The 12396-nt window shown below is 32.5% G+C and overlaps 1 protein-coding gene across 1 annotated transcript in view; it reads right to left on the bottom strand.

Moving 5' to 3' along the window:
- LOC139521511 (hexokinase-1-like) overlaps positions 1-12396 on the bottom strand; it is a 60736-nt gene that overhangs the window by 16429 nt on the left and 31911 nt on the right. The window contains exons 12-13 of the mRNA XM_071314987.1: positions 5064-5185; positions 716-878 (exon numbers count right to left, since the gene is read on the bottom strand). Coding sequence (XP_071171088.1) covers positions 716-878; positions 5064-5185 — 285 coding nt within the window. The remainder of the gene's footprint in view (positions 1-715; positions 879-5063; positions 5186-12396) is intronic.

Raw genomic sequence — 12396 nt, 5'->3', positions numbered from 1 at the left:
TTATTTTTTTTTAATTTAACCTCTGACATTGACATTATATTTACCCAGACATTCAAAACACACATTATATGTATCAACAATCAATCATATTTAAATGACAACTGTGCTGATTTGGTAGCTTGAACATTATTATGTGCTGTTTTGGTTATATAAACATTGCTAAATTTGGTGGCAGAGAGAATGTCACAACCTTCACTCGGCACTGCTTTTAGCTCTAAATATATAATAAAAGTCTGGTTATAAGTGCAGGCAAACTAATGAGGTAGGACTCTACTGGACTTACAGGACTAGACTCTAGTAAAAAGGCTTCATATAAAATGTCATGAGTATTACCAACTTATTTATTCCCAAGACAGATTTTGAAATTCTGATAAAAAGCATTGAATTAAAATCAAATTAATAGGTTATTATTTCAACTTTCAATTTAAAATAAGAATGATTGTCAATTCACAGAAGTTTTTTCCCAGTTCACTGTGCAAAAAGTTCATTTTCAAAATAAGTAATGTTTCCATTAGAATTTTGGCAAAGGGAAATAACACCTTACTAGGCACACTTTAACCACAATTGGAACTACTCGGCCTTTCTGGTTGCACGAAGAAATAATGTTATTGAATTGCATTGTGAGAATGGCCGAGAAGTTACGATTGACTTTAACCACTTATAGGACTATATGATGCATGTCCTAACTAAATGTCCTTTAAGAAACTATGTTTACCTGTTCCATCTGGTAATGACCGTACAAATGTAGGGAACATTTTTATATCTGCCATGTGATTGGTTGTCTTTGACAACCCGCTGTTCATTTCTTCATGAAGAAGCTGCATGATTCTTTTATAAGTCAAGGAGGATAACTTGAATCCTCGTACAAAACCTTCAATCTAAAAAAATAAAGAATATGGTTAATTAATGCTATGTATTCTTTTATATTGCGTTCTTTTTTTTCACCTCTCATCAGAGAATTCAAGTGTCCAAGTGTCGTGCAATCTGAAATTGTTCCAAATAAAAAGAGGCCCATCTAGGTTTCCAGTTATCTCCCCTTGTTTTTGTTTATTCCTCTACAAAAAGTTAGTTTTTATCTAATTAATTTACTGAACCAATAGAAAATACTAGATAATAGCCACAAAATAGGAACAGTAAAATGATACTTATTTTTCTAAATTCCCATTGTCATGATTGTCACCTACTCTATAAAAGTACATGTAAGTACATTTTGTACCATAAATGTTGAAAGAAATAAGTGAAGGATTTTCTATACATGCAATTCCCTTTGACCTTGACTCATATTCTAGTTAATTCGTTGTAGACAAACCAAATAGAAAAGGCTATGGGGTATCCATCCGTTACACACAAATTACCCATGGAAAAGAAATGTGCCAATGCTAATACAATTTCATACCAAATATCATTGACTTATCATTGAGTTGTTCCCCTTCACAGGCCTAAACAAATTTTTGAAGAAGCTGCAATGTCAGCTCGCAGTATGCATAAGTGTGGCCTCTGTAACTCTATCAAGAGGAGATAAAAATTATTTGCAGCCTCCTGCAAATCTCAAATCATGAGAGCTTTTAATTATATGGTAACATCATAACCTTGATATCAAATATAACCAATAAAACATAATTCTATTCTGAGATTCATGTACTAACAATTGAGTACATTGAATCTTGTAATATAAATAAATAACACAATAATAAGCCAAATAATTACATAACAGTGAGTGGGTGAGACAGTACCGTGGCTTGTATTTATAGAACATATCATGAATTCCTTTCTGACAACACAGAAATATCTGTGAAGAAACACAAATGTTAGTGGTATTATCTTTGAGTAAACAAGATGATGCAACATGGTGCCAAAGTCCAAATATACAGGTTGATTCTTAATAGGTGAAATTAAAACTTTAAAATATGGGGTTAAAGTCCTATTTAGAAAAACTTTTTCACTCCAATTATTTCCAACAAAATTAGAAGACAAAATTCATGCTTGAGGAAGCATGAGTGCCCATGTAGAGAAGCTAAGGGAGAACCTTCCCTACAAAAACTGATAATCCTAGACAATTAAGATTGAAATCAAACACGCAAGGCTCAAGATACTGATACAACCTTGATGTTGATAGGCTATTGGTACATCAGTTGACAACTTATAAAACTCAGCCACTGAGGCCTCTTTTTTTGGATCATTTTCGTTCATACCAAGTTTACTGCATTTGAAACACTCGAATAAAATGTTTACCAAGAACACCTTGTCTAAACAAAATTTGGAAAGCCATTCAAATACAAATACACTGAAGACATGTAAGAAGCAATATTATCAAATGGGGTTAAAACAGAGAATGGTAAAATATAAGGTCAACTATCCTTACTGAAATGCAAAACTTTTTTTTTCTCATTTGACAATTTATCATACAAACAGTGTAAAGCTTATTTTAACAAGTAAATAAGTTAAGTCCTTCTACATTAGCATATTTTAAGCCACAATCAATTGCAATATGTATACATATATACTGTAAACCAACTTATTTTCGCGGATACTTTATTTCGCGCTTAGCTCTTTCGAGTCCATTTCGCGGCAATTTAATTTAGCGGTTTTCTAATTAACTTGATGTTGTTAAATACGGAAAGATCCAAGTTTTACATATATTCGCGACGATTTAACTTCGCGATATTTTTCTACTTGCGAAAGTCGCGAAAATAAATCGCTCGCGAAAAATTAGTTGGTTTACAGTAAATTAATAAACTGTGTATACCAAATGTTTATCACTACATGTATCTTCATGATCACCATGTGACCTTGTGGCTGACACACATATTTGTTCTTATTTCCTTTCTAGTTTACTTACTTTTAATACATCTATGTCACTATGATTTTAAAGTTCACTTTGTTTATATACAAACACATTTATATAGCTAACTATACAATACAATACAATACAATATGCTTTATTTCAAAAACACTCCATCACATTGACTATACTGCTTTTGTCATTGCTAAATTTTCATTTACAGAGTTTTCTTTTTTTTTTTTTTTGTTATGGGTTTGTTTTTGGTTGTTTGGTTGTTGTTTTTTTTTTTGGGGGGGGGGGGGGGGGTGCACCACAGAGTTCTTCTGTTGTCCTATTTGATGGTTTTATCTGACTGTAAGGCAATAAATAATATAATATATGTTCCCTTGGATATTTCAACTATTAATTTTCACCATATTCTAAAATATATAACAATTTGATACATGGCATTGAAGAAATGATTATCCAGTTTTAATTTCCCATAATATTTTCCTCAGCTCAACTTTTACTTGTTGGATCCTGGTGAGTTTGATCCAGTTTTGAAGGATATGTTTGTCAAATTGTGCCTCCATCATTCAATCAATTAATTTCATGTGTTTCAAACATCTTCTGACAAAATTTTGGTAGATTTCTACATTAGTTTTTTTTGTTTGTACATTGATGTTTTAAATATTTCCCTTGATGACTCAATGCTGTCCTTGATTACTCAGATTATTGATTTTAATACTTTGGTGTCTTGTATGTGAAGCTGATTTCTAAGGCTTAAATAAATTCAAGAAGTTTATTGAACAAAATCAGAGGAATCTGAACCATTGTAATTACAAAATGCAACTTTGTTTCAACCTTCATCAATTCTGATGTTTTGGTCAGAAGCATGCACTTTGTTAATGACTTTTTCAATGACTTTTCAAAAGATTTATGAAAAAAATTGCCAAACCACCCTGAATCCATGCTTCCCAATATCATGAATATACACCAATTTGAAGGCCTGAATTTAACATGTATTACAGTATAAAAGAATTATTTCCATTGTAAATACTACTTGGTAGTGCATAAATGATTTAATACTAAAATCAATTGAATTCATTACAATGATCAATCCCTTGGTATCAATATATATTTACAGAATTGAATTTCAAAACATTTAAACTTTAAATATTCTATCAGTATTGAACATCAAAATATTTCTTAAAGATCCAGACATTTTTTTCCAGGGATTCTTCAATATAATTTTGGTTTTGGATGGAATCAATTCTCCTACTCAAACACACTTTTCTTAAAAAAAGAAAGAAATTGATTAAAGGAAAGAAAGAGAAAACTCAGTACAGGGTACAGAAGTTTTTATAGTGAGTAAATATCTGAAGAATCGCATGGTTGGACTGCGCATAGAAATTAAAGTCAGTGGCTTTTAGTTAGCATGCCGGATAACCAAGTACATGAAGTATAGCGCAGGAAATATCTCATTAATGTCTATTCATCCTAAAATATGCATGTAATCATACTACATCTTCTTAATCTATATGTAATATTTGCAACTGGACTTTAACTAGGTAGCTTATAATCAATCAACCATTTTTTCATAATAATAAATGTTCTTATCAAGTGCACACTTTTATTATAACACTGACTTAGACATACTAAGTTCACAATTATTTTAAAGTCCCTAATTGAATTTCACTTTAATACTTTTTTGTCAAATTTAGTCTCCATATCTTTCCAAAATCATGCTTTCAAATTAAAAATAGATGCTTCTACATGAAACAATCTAAAGATTACTCATTTTAATTTAACATACTTATTATTATAACTGATTCTTGTATTTACTTATTCTGTAATTACTTTCAACTAGACTATTTCAGATGATGCAAATTATATTGTCATCTTATTTGTTCCTAAAAAAGGAAACTGGAAACTTGTTATAAACAATGTTTTACTAGCTATCTTTTATTGTTGGAACAAAATTGTATACAATTAAGCATAAACACTGTATGATTTTTCCATTAGATAGAATATCCAAGATTTTTTTTTCTCATTTGCAACCAACTTTATGAAGGAACTTTTATTCCATGAAAATCATAACAAAATGCATACATCGTGTATTACATGTAGCTAGGTATAAATACATACTAATGCATGTAATACAAAATTTTAATCATAAACTGTAGTTTAAATTTGTTCATTATGGAGAAGAAACCCTGAAAACCTGCAAACTTTTTTTTAACTATTAAATGTATACGACAGTAATCAAAATATTCCCCCCTTTTTCATGCAAAATCTTTACCTTCTTTATTTGAGCATCCTTCAAGTTGCCTCCCAACGGATTTTTAAGAATGGTGTTCATTTCTAAAAGTGTGCAACTGATGATGTTCACAGCTTGGATGCAAATGAAAGTTGGGAGAGAAAGTCATAGACATTTCAAGTTATAATCTAAATGAAAACGACCTTGAACTCTTGGCAGAAAAGTAGGTGTGTGCCGACACACAGCTCTACTAAGCCAATGAAAATTCAGATGCTGTTGTTGGCTAGAACGTAGATTTGTCTAAAAAATTTCCCAAATGGAGAAAGTATCGTTTAACATATAATTTTGTATCAAATCTTAAACAAATTTAGAACCACAATAAAAATGTTCATTTTCGAGTCCTTTAATTTCTTAGACGATCATATTGACAATGTCAACATTTGAAATACATTGTCAACAAAAAGTTTACAATCTGAACACAAAGTCCACATTATAATTGATAAAGAGCACCTGTTGTCTACAAAAATCTCACAAGCTGATTGTTTTTAAATAATGAAGGACAACGTTAACTGGTCAACAACTGCTAAAAAAAGTTGAAAAAGTACATAATTTTGCAGATGTCAAATGTAAAGTAAAAGTCTAGCACAATTTATAATTTTGAATATCATTTCAAATATAATTCTTTTACAAAAATATTAATAAAAATATGTATCGAGAATGTATATTGCTTCTATTATCTTTAGACATATTTAGGTTAGATTTCTTATTCTTGTTTTCAAGCCAGACGTACATTATTGACCTCTTTCGTCGTTGTGTATTGTTTTCACGACTTGTTTTGTAAAACGGAGAAGCATAAAAACATAATATAAAATAATTTCTTACCTTTTCATATTTAGATAACTTTTCCTGATTAGCAGGCATCACAATAGTTTTTTATAAATATCCTTAAATCACGATTTTTAGCAAATAATCAAGACAAAAACAAACACAACTGCAATGACGGACTCCTTCGATATTGACCTAATTTACCTTCATTCATATTCATGAGTTCTACGTCAATTGCTACTGTAATGTAAACAGTCTATTTAATGTACTTCTTACGGGTATCCGGGTAAACAAGTATTTAAACTGAACAAATACACAGAATTTACAAACTTAATTCTATATTTCCTCATTTGTTACACTTCTAATCAGTATTTTCATTTTTTCTCACTGACCGAATTCATAATAAAAAAAAAGATAATGCATATGCATTTATATTCATGTCCTCGCTAACTTCAACCGTTTGCGAGTCCTTGCGGACGCTACAAGTGGATAAGGAATACCCCGTTTATAATAAGGGGCGGTCGGTTTGAGTTTTTATATCTGTATATAGTTTTTATGTGATGATACAAGCACTTGCCTATGTGTGACGAATAGACTGCTGTGTTGTAAGTCTGTTGGTGAGGTCTGTTGTCTTTTATAAAATTAATACCAAAAAACAGCTGATTGTTTTTCTTCGACTTACTTCTATTTTTAGGAAACCCTTTGTTTCTTTTCTTTTTTTACGTTGGCAGAGTTTGCTTTACGCCAGAACGTTGTATCCAAACTGTGCCACTTTTCATTTTATCTAAGTTGTCGTCATTTGCTGTGCTTTTGTTATTAAAAGAGTTAAGTCAAGAAATTTGGAAAGCGATGAGGGCTAGGGCGCACGGTCCTTTCAGCTTAGACAAATAGTTTTGTCGATTTTTCATACGGAATAAAACTGTGCCAACACATCAGACGCGCTTCTGGATCCACAAATGTTCAGGAAAACCTAAATTAAATTTTACCAAAATCTCAACTTAGGTATTACATAAACGGCTCTTTGGACTTGTTCGAGTGTGATTGGCACATTGTTTGTTTGGGATCAATTTGGCAGCAATTGCGAGGGACCGACTGGGCTTTGAAGAAAAAGAATAAAGTGAATTTGGATCGTGATGGGGTTTACAGAAAAGAGTATGAAAGGCAAAAAGCATACCTGACCATTATATGGTCCTTAACAGATTCCAATTGTGAGATAAAGTTGATGATGGAAATGGGGAATGTGTCAAAGAGACAGCAACCCGACTATAGAGCAGACAACAGCCGAAGGCCACCAATGGGTCTTTAATGCAGCGAGAAACTCCCACTGACCCAGAGTAGTCCTTCATCTGCACCCTAAACACATATGTATACTAAGTTCAGTGATAGTGGACGTCGTACTAGACTCCGAATTATACACAAGAAAATAAAATAAAAAATCATACAAGACTAACAAAGGCCAGAGGCGCGCGGATGACTTGGAACAGTACCAAAAATGGGGCGGGGTTAAACATGTTTTTTTGAGATCTCAACCCTTCCAGTTATACTTCCAGTCAATGTAGAAAAAACAAAACCCCGATGAGATGTATTACGGTTTGTATTGAGTATCTTGCATCTTCCTGTAAATAGCTTTACAGACTCGAGCCATTTGATACAGTGTAAGTATGTAGAGCTATATATGGAATTGATAAAAGATGCTCGCGAAGGGTGGCGTTATAGAAACTGTAATCCGCAACCTATGTTATGGATTTTGTTTCGAATGATGTTTATGTCTTCTTTTGTAATATATGAGTATTTTTGTCCTTTTTCTCCACAGTTTTGGCGTTGATGGTAGTCTGCTGTGTTAAATTCATAAAAAAAGCATGTCAGAACTTGAGGACAATTGAGAGATTGTCATACTTATATTCATGGCCAAAACCCTAATTGTATTCATATAGGATACAAAGCAGGTTTCTTTGAAAATTGTGCATTTTAATTGAGAATATATTGTAACCTCCATAGTAGTCTCAGCTAACATGTATATTCGAAATGCAAAGGGGTGTTCGCTTTTATAGAATAATAGAAAATTACACTCATAAACTATATATATATATATAAAACCAATAACAAGAAATGGTTGTAAAATACAACTATTAAGCAGTCTCCCAAACAAAGTCCCCTTAAATATATACCACTGGTAACTCACCCCGTATGCATCATTCAAATCATCTTGACATGTAAAAAGCTAAGATATGGTTCAGAGATGTTATCCAATGTATCCGTTGTCAAGATATTTGGCATTCTAACATGGCATGGGTTGAGATAACACCTGGGACTCACACTTTGTATTCAGTTTGTTCTGATATGAAAAAGGAGCAAATATATGGTCTATGGGGTAGTGATCCATTTTAAGATATTTCAACATTCTCAAATGTCAGATGATTGCCCACCAGATCTCATCATTTATCCTTCAAAAACAAGAAACGTAGGGTGTAAGGGTGCATGGGGATCTCAACCTATTATAAAATATTTCAACAGTCTCAAATAGTAGTAGTGAATATGACCCATTGCATCTTCACGTGTTAAACAAATAAAAAAAAATATGTTGGGTTTTTGGCTGGGGGGGGGGGGGGGGGGGGGGGAGGGGAGGGGTCAATTATTTCAAGATATTTCTGACCCCTTGAGACTCACTATATATTTTTGATTAGATTTGTCTTGTCTTGTCATTCGAATCATCTTGACATGTAAAAGCAAATGCTATCATATTGTTTAGGGTCGAGATCAACCATTTTCTAGATATTTAAACATTCTCCCCTTAGTACTACCTGGCAGGAGTTGGGTTAACACATGGGATTCACCCTTTGTATACTTCAGTTCATTTTGATATGACGAACACGCAAATATATGAGTAGGGTTGGATTTTCCATTCATACGCGATATTTTTACATTATTTGGGCGTTGTGGATCACCAATAACAACTATTCAATCCCAAGTCTGGAGCCTTATTAAGTATTGCATGCTGTCTTTAGTTCATTTTTATGTTTGAGCATTAGTGTGTCGTCCATTTTTACTAAAACTAGTAATTTTCTCGCTGTGTTGTAGACCCATAAAGGTGGCCTTCGGCTGTGTTCTGCATTTTGGTCGAATTGTTGTATATTTGACACATTCCCCATTTCCATTCTCACTTTTATTAAATAGATGCTTTTCAAAATAAACTACAAGGCAACAGATTTTGAAACGGCGAACATTGAACAATGTAAAAAAAACTCGATCAATGGTTTTTGTTCTGATAGTGATATTTCAATCGTATTTTTAAACGTGTTGTAGTGAGAGGGATAATTAAGACGAGACATTTAACAGAAATTCTGGAGACCTCTATATCTGTTTTTGCAACTAGTACACAACATTAATACGTATTATATTATTACGAAGAGTAAATGATTTTTTTCTTGTTATTTATAGACATCTTAGATAAAAAAAAAAAATGTTGACTCTTTTCGGTAGGACTTTGCGTACTTGTACACTTATTTAGCCTTGAACTACTTCAACTAGATATCAGACTACATTACATCGAATACGTACTTTTAAAAGTGTTGTTAGAAAAAAATATATTGATGTTATCGGTCGTGGGTGACCCCCGGATCGAATACACATATATGGACAATCCTGATCGGGTATAAAAATTATAAAATTATATCGGGTCTTGTACGCACATTAAAAATACAAATCCAAAGTAATACACCAAAAATACAAACACGAACAAAAAATAGTACACAATACAAGAAAACACACACGTTTTTCAGGTTCGGTGTTTTTTCACCGGTTAAATGAAAAGGTTACCACACACAACTAAATCAAAACGACAACAATAACCGAAACCGAAACCCAACATCTATATCTAATTCTCGAAAAATATTTAAACTGAATTTATTTCGATTGGATTGTGGTTCCTTACTGGGAGGATGGGGTGTAGGACCTTTTTCGGGACGTCGGGATGGGGTGTTTTTAAGCTCGGAATTTCGAAATTGATCCTCGGGATCCGGGAATGCTTTTTTCGAATTTCGGGATGTCGATATTTAAATTTCTTTAAGTTCAGGATCTCGGGATTTCATGTTTTTAAGCCCAGGATTTCGGGATCAGGACCCCTCCAACCCCCCCCCCCCCCCCCTTTTTCCCCTTTACTGTTGTCTCATTGACAATAATACCTCCCTATTTGTATATTTTTTATTTTTGGGAAGGATTTTGGTATTTATATCTCAATTTAATTTGTTTTTACAGTCTCAAAAATCACTTTATTTTAATTATAAAAAAGGTGATGATGTTATCCTGCAAATCACACCTGGAAAAAAGCCCCTTTTCCCCGTTTCTTGTTTAGTGAAGGACCCTTGAAATGTTTACGCGATAAGAACCGGCAATTTTGCCTGATAGGTATTTTCGCTATACTAATGACTTGTGCCATATCACTGCACCAAACACGAATCGCGCGTGAATTCGAGACATTATTAATGAAGGGCACCTGCAAGTGGGCTATACTCTTCTGTAAGTTCATCTGTGTGGAAAAATTGCTTTGTGATAAAAAAAAAATCCTTTTCTTTATACACAATGATATTTATTATGTACAGTTAGCCACATAATTCCCTTGTGTATAACATAATTGAATCACGATAATCATTGATTTTACAGCTAATTTCCTAATGCATGTAAACTAAACCTTGGTAGGTTTGCTTGCTCTGTTTGTATAGACGTTAATTCAAGCTTTGTGATTAACATTGACATCCTTAAACAATATATATAGGCATATTTAAACCTGTATAATTATATTATATTTAAGTTTGATTGGATGCTATCCCAATTACTATTGTACAATATACAAACAAAGCAAGCAAGCTAACCAAGGTTTTGCTTTACATGCATTAGGAAACTAGCTGTAAGAAAATCTGGCAGTATGTTACAGGCTACGGAATCTCGTTCATTCTATTCGTCGGAACGAGATAAAAGAAGTACACCATTGAACCTCTGTGCTCTGTATGAATATACTTTACTAACATGTTTGTTCTTTCAGTCACGGTCGTATCTATCCTGCATGTATGTTACCCTGTTTTCTTTTTAATTTCATTTTCCACCCTACGATATTTTCTACCCACTATGCAGATTAGATTAATTGTCAAGTTACACATACTTGAAATATTTGCCACTGGACATTAAGATAACAAAAATCAATCAGTTTTTACTTCATTACAAAAACTAAAGTTTTAAGGATGTACACCTCTGAGGAGCCAAACATTTCTAGAATTAAACTTTTGTTCTAAACCTGATTTTTGGGTTTAAATCATATGGTGGTGCGCTTTTTTTTTTTGCTCCGGCCCTCTGAAGGTACCCAATTTTGATGATTTTTCCATTTTTCATCAATTTTTTCCCTTTTTTGGGATATTATCGTGAAAAAAATCACAGTTCCACAATTAAACTTTGTTATACTCTTAATAAAGATGAAGTGGACCAATCTGAATAAAAAAAAACTAAAAAAAAACTATAGGTAGGTGTTAATATAAGAAAGTTTTATCATATGTTGATGCTTTGTCGTGTCAAATTTGTTATCAATGATTGAAAAAAATACATATATAAGAAATTTGAAAAGAAAAAGTTATAAGGGATCTTTATGTTTCTGGTAAAATCATTTTTTTACACCTCACCCATTTTTCTCAAAATTTCACTAAAAAAATGACTTGATTAGTAATAAAATTTGAAAATCTCATTTCTCAAAAACCACTTATTGGAAATACACAATTCTTTCACAGAGTTAAGTTTGATTATGATAATTATCAAATTCATTGCTATTTTCCACTTGTATCACATGTTTTGGAAATAATTCCAAAACGAGATTTCAATGAGACTGAATGAGACTGAAATGTCAGAAGAATACATCCTTAAGAGAATACTTTTAAAAAATCCTCATTGAAACACTGCCATTCTTTCCACAGTATGTAGAATTTTTAGGATAAGTAGTAATCTGGATAGAATTCTGCCAACGAAACTTTATTCAATATAACTTAAATCAAAAGAGTAAACCACACACTCATATCAGATTAAAAGAGACAAATAAATATATGTCATTACTGGGCTTTAATGATTAACTGTTGTTTGTTTAATATTCAGTGGCAACTATTTCAGTTACATTCAGGGCGACAACAAAATAACTCTAATAGGAGAGGGTCTAGACGGGGTTTACAGAATAGAGAATAGTGGACAAAAGGTGTAGAATAAAGGGATTCAAAATAAAGATAAATAGACTGAAAGCGAGAATATTGGGGTGTTGAAATATGCAAAAATAGAGAATAAAAAGCAAAATAGCTAAAGTCAAGCAAAGAAAAAAGTGCAATAAACTTAAGAACAAAGACGTTACTCCCCCCCCCCCCAACCCCACCCCTAATCATGACGCTCATAGGGAGTTTGTGAAAAGTGAGTCGAACGGGGACAATATTAAGACTTTCATTGAAAAAGATGGTATAGTAGACAGAAGCATGAATTTAGCTTTAAAATGTTATATATAGTTATATACTCTCAACTGATGATTCCT

This window comes from Mytilus edulis, chromosome 4 (genome assembly GCF_963676685.1).
Source record: "Mytilus edulis chromosome 4, xbMytEdul2.2, whole genome shotgun sequence".
NCBI lineage: Eukaryota > Metazoa > Mollusca > Bivalvia > Mytilida > Mytilidae > Mytilus > Mytilus edulis.
The sequence above is the reverse complement of the archived record's forward strand: the minus strand, read 5'-3'. Positions and strand labels throughout refer to the sequence as shown.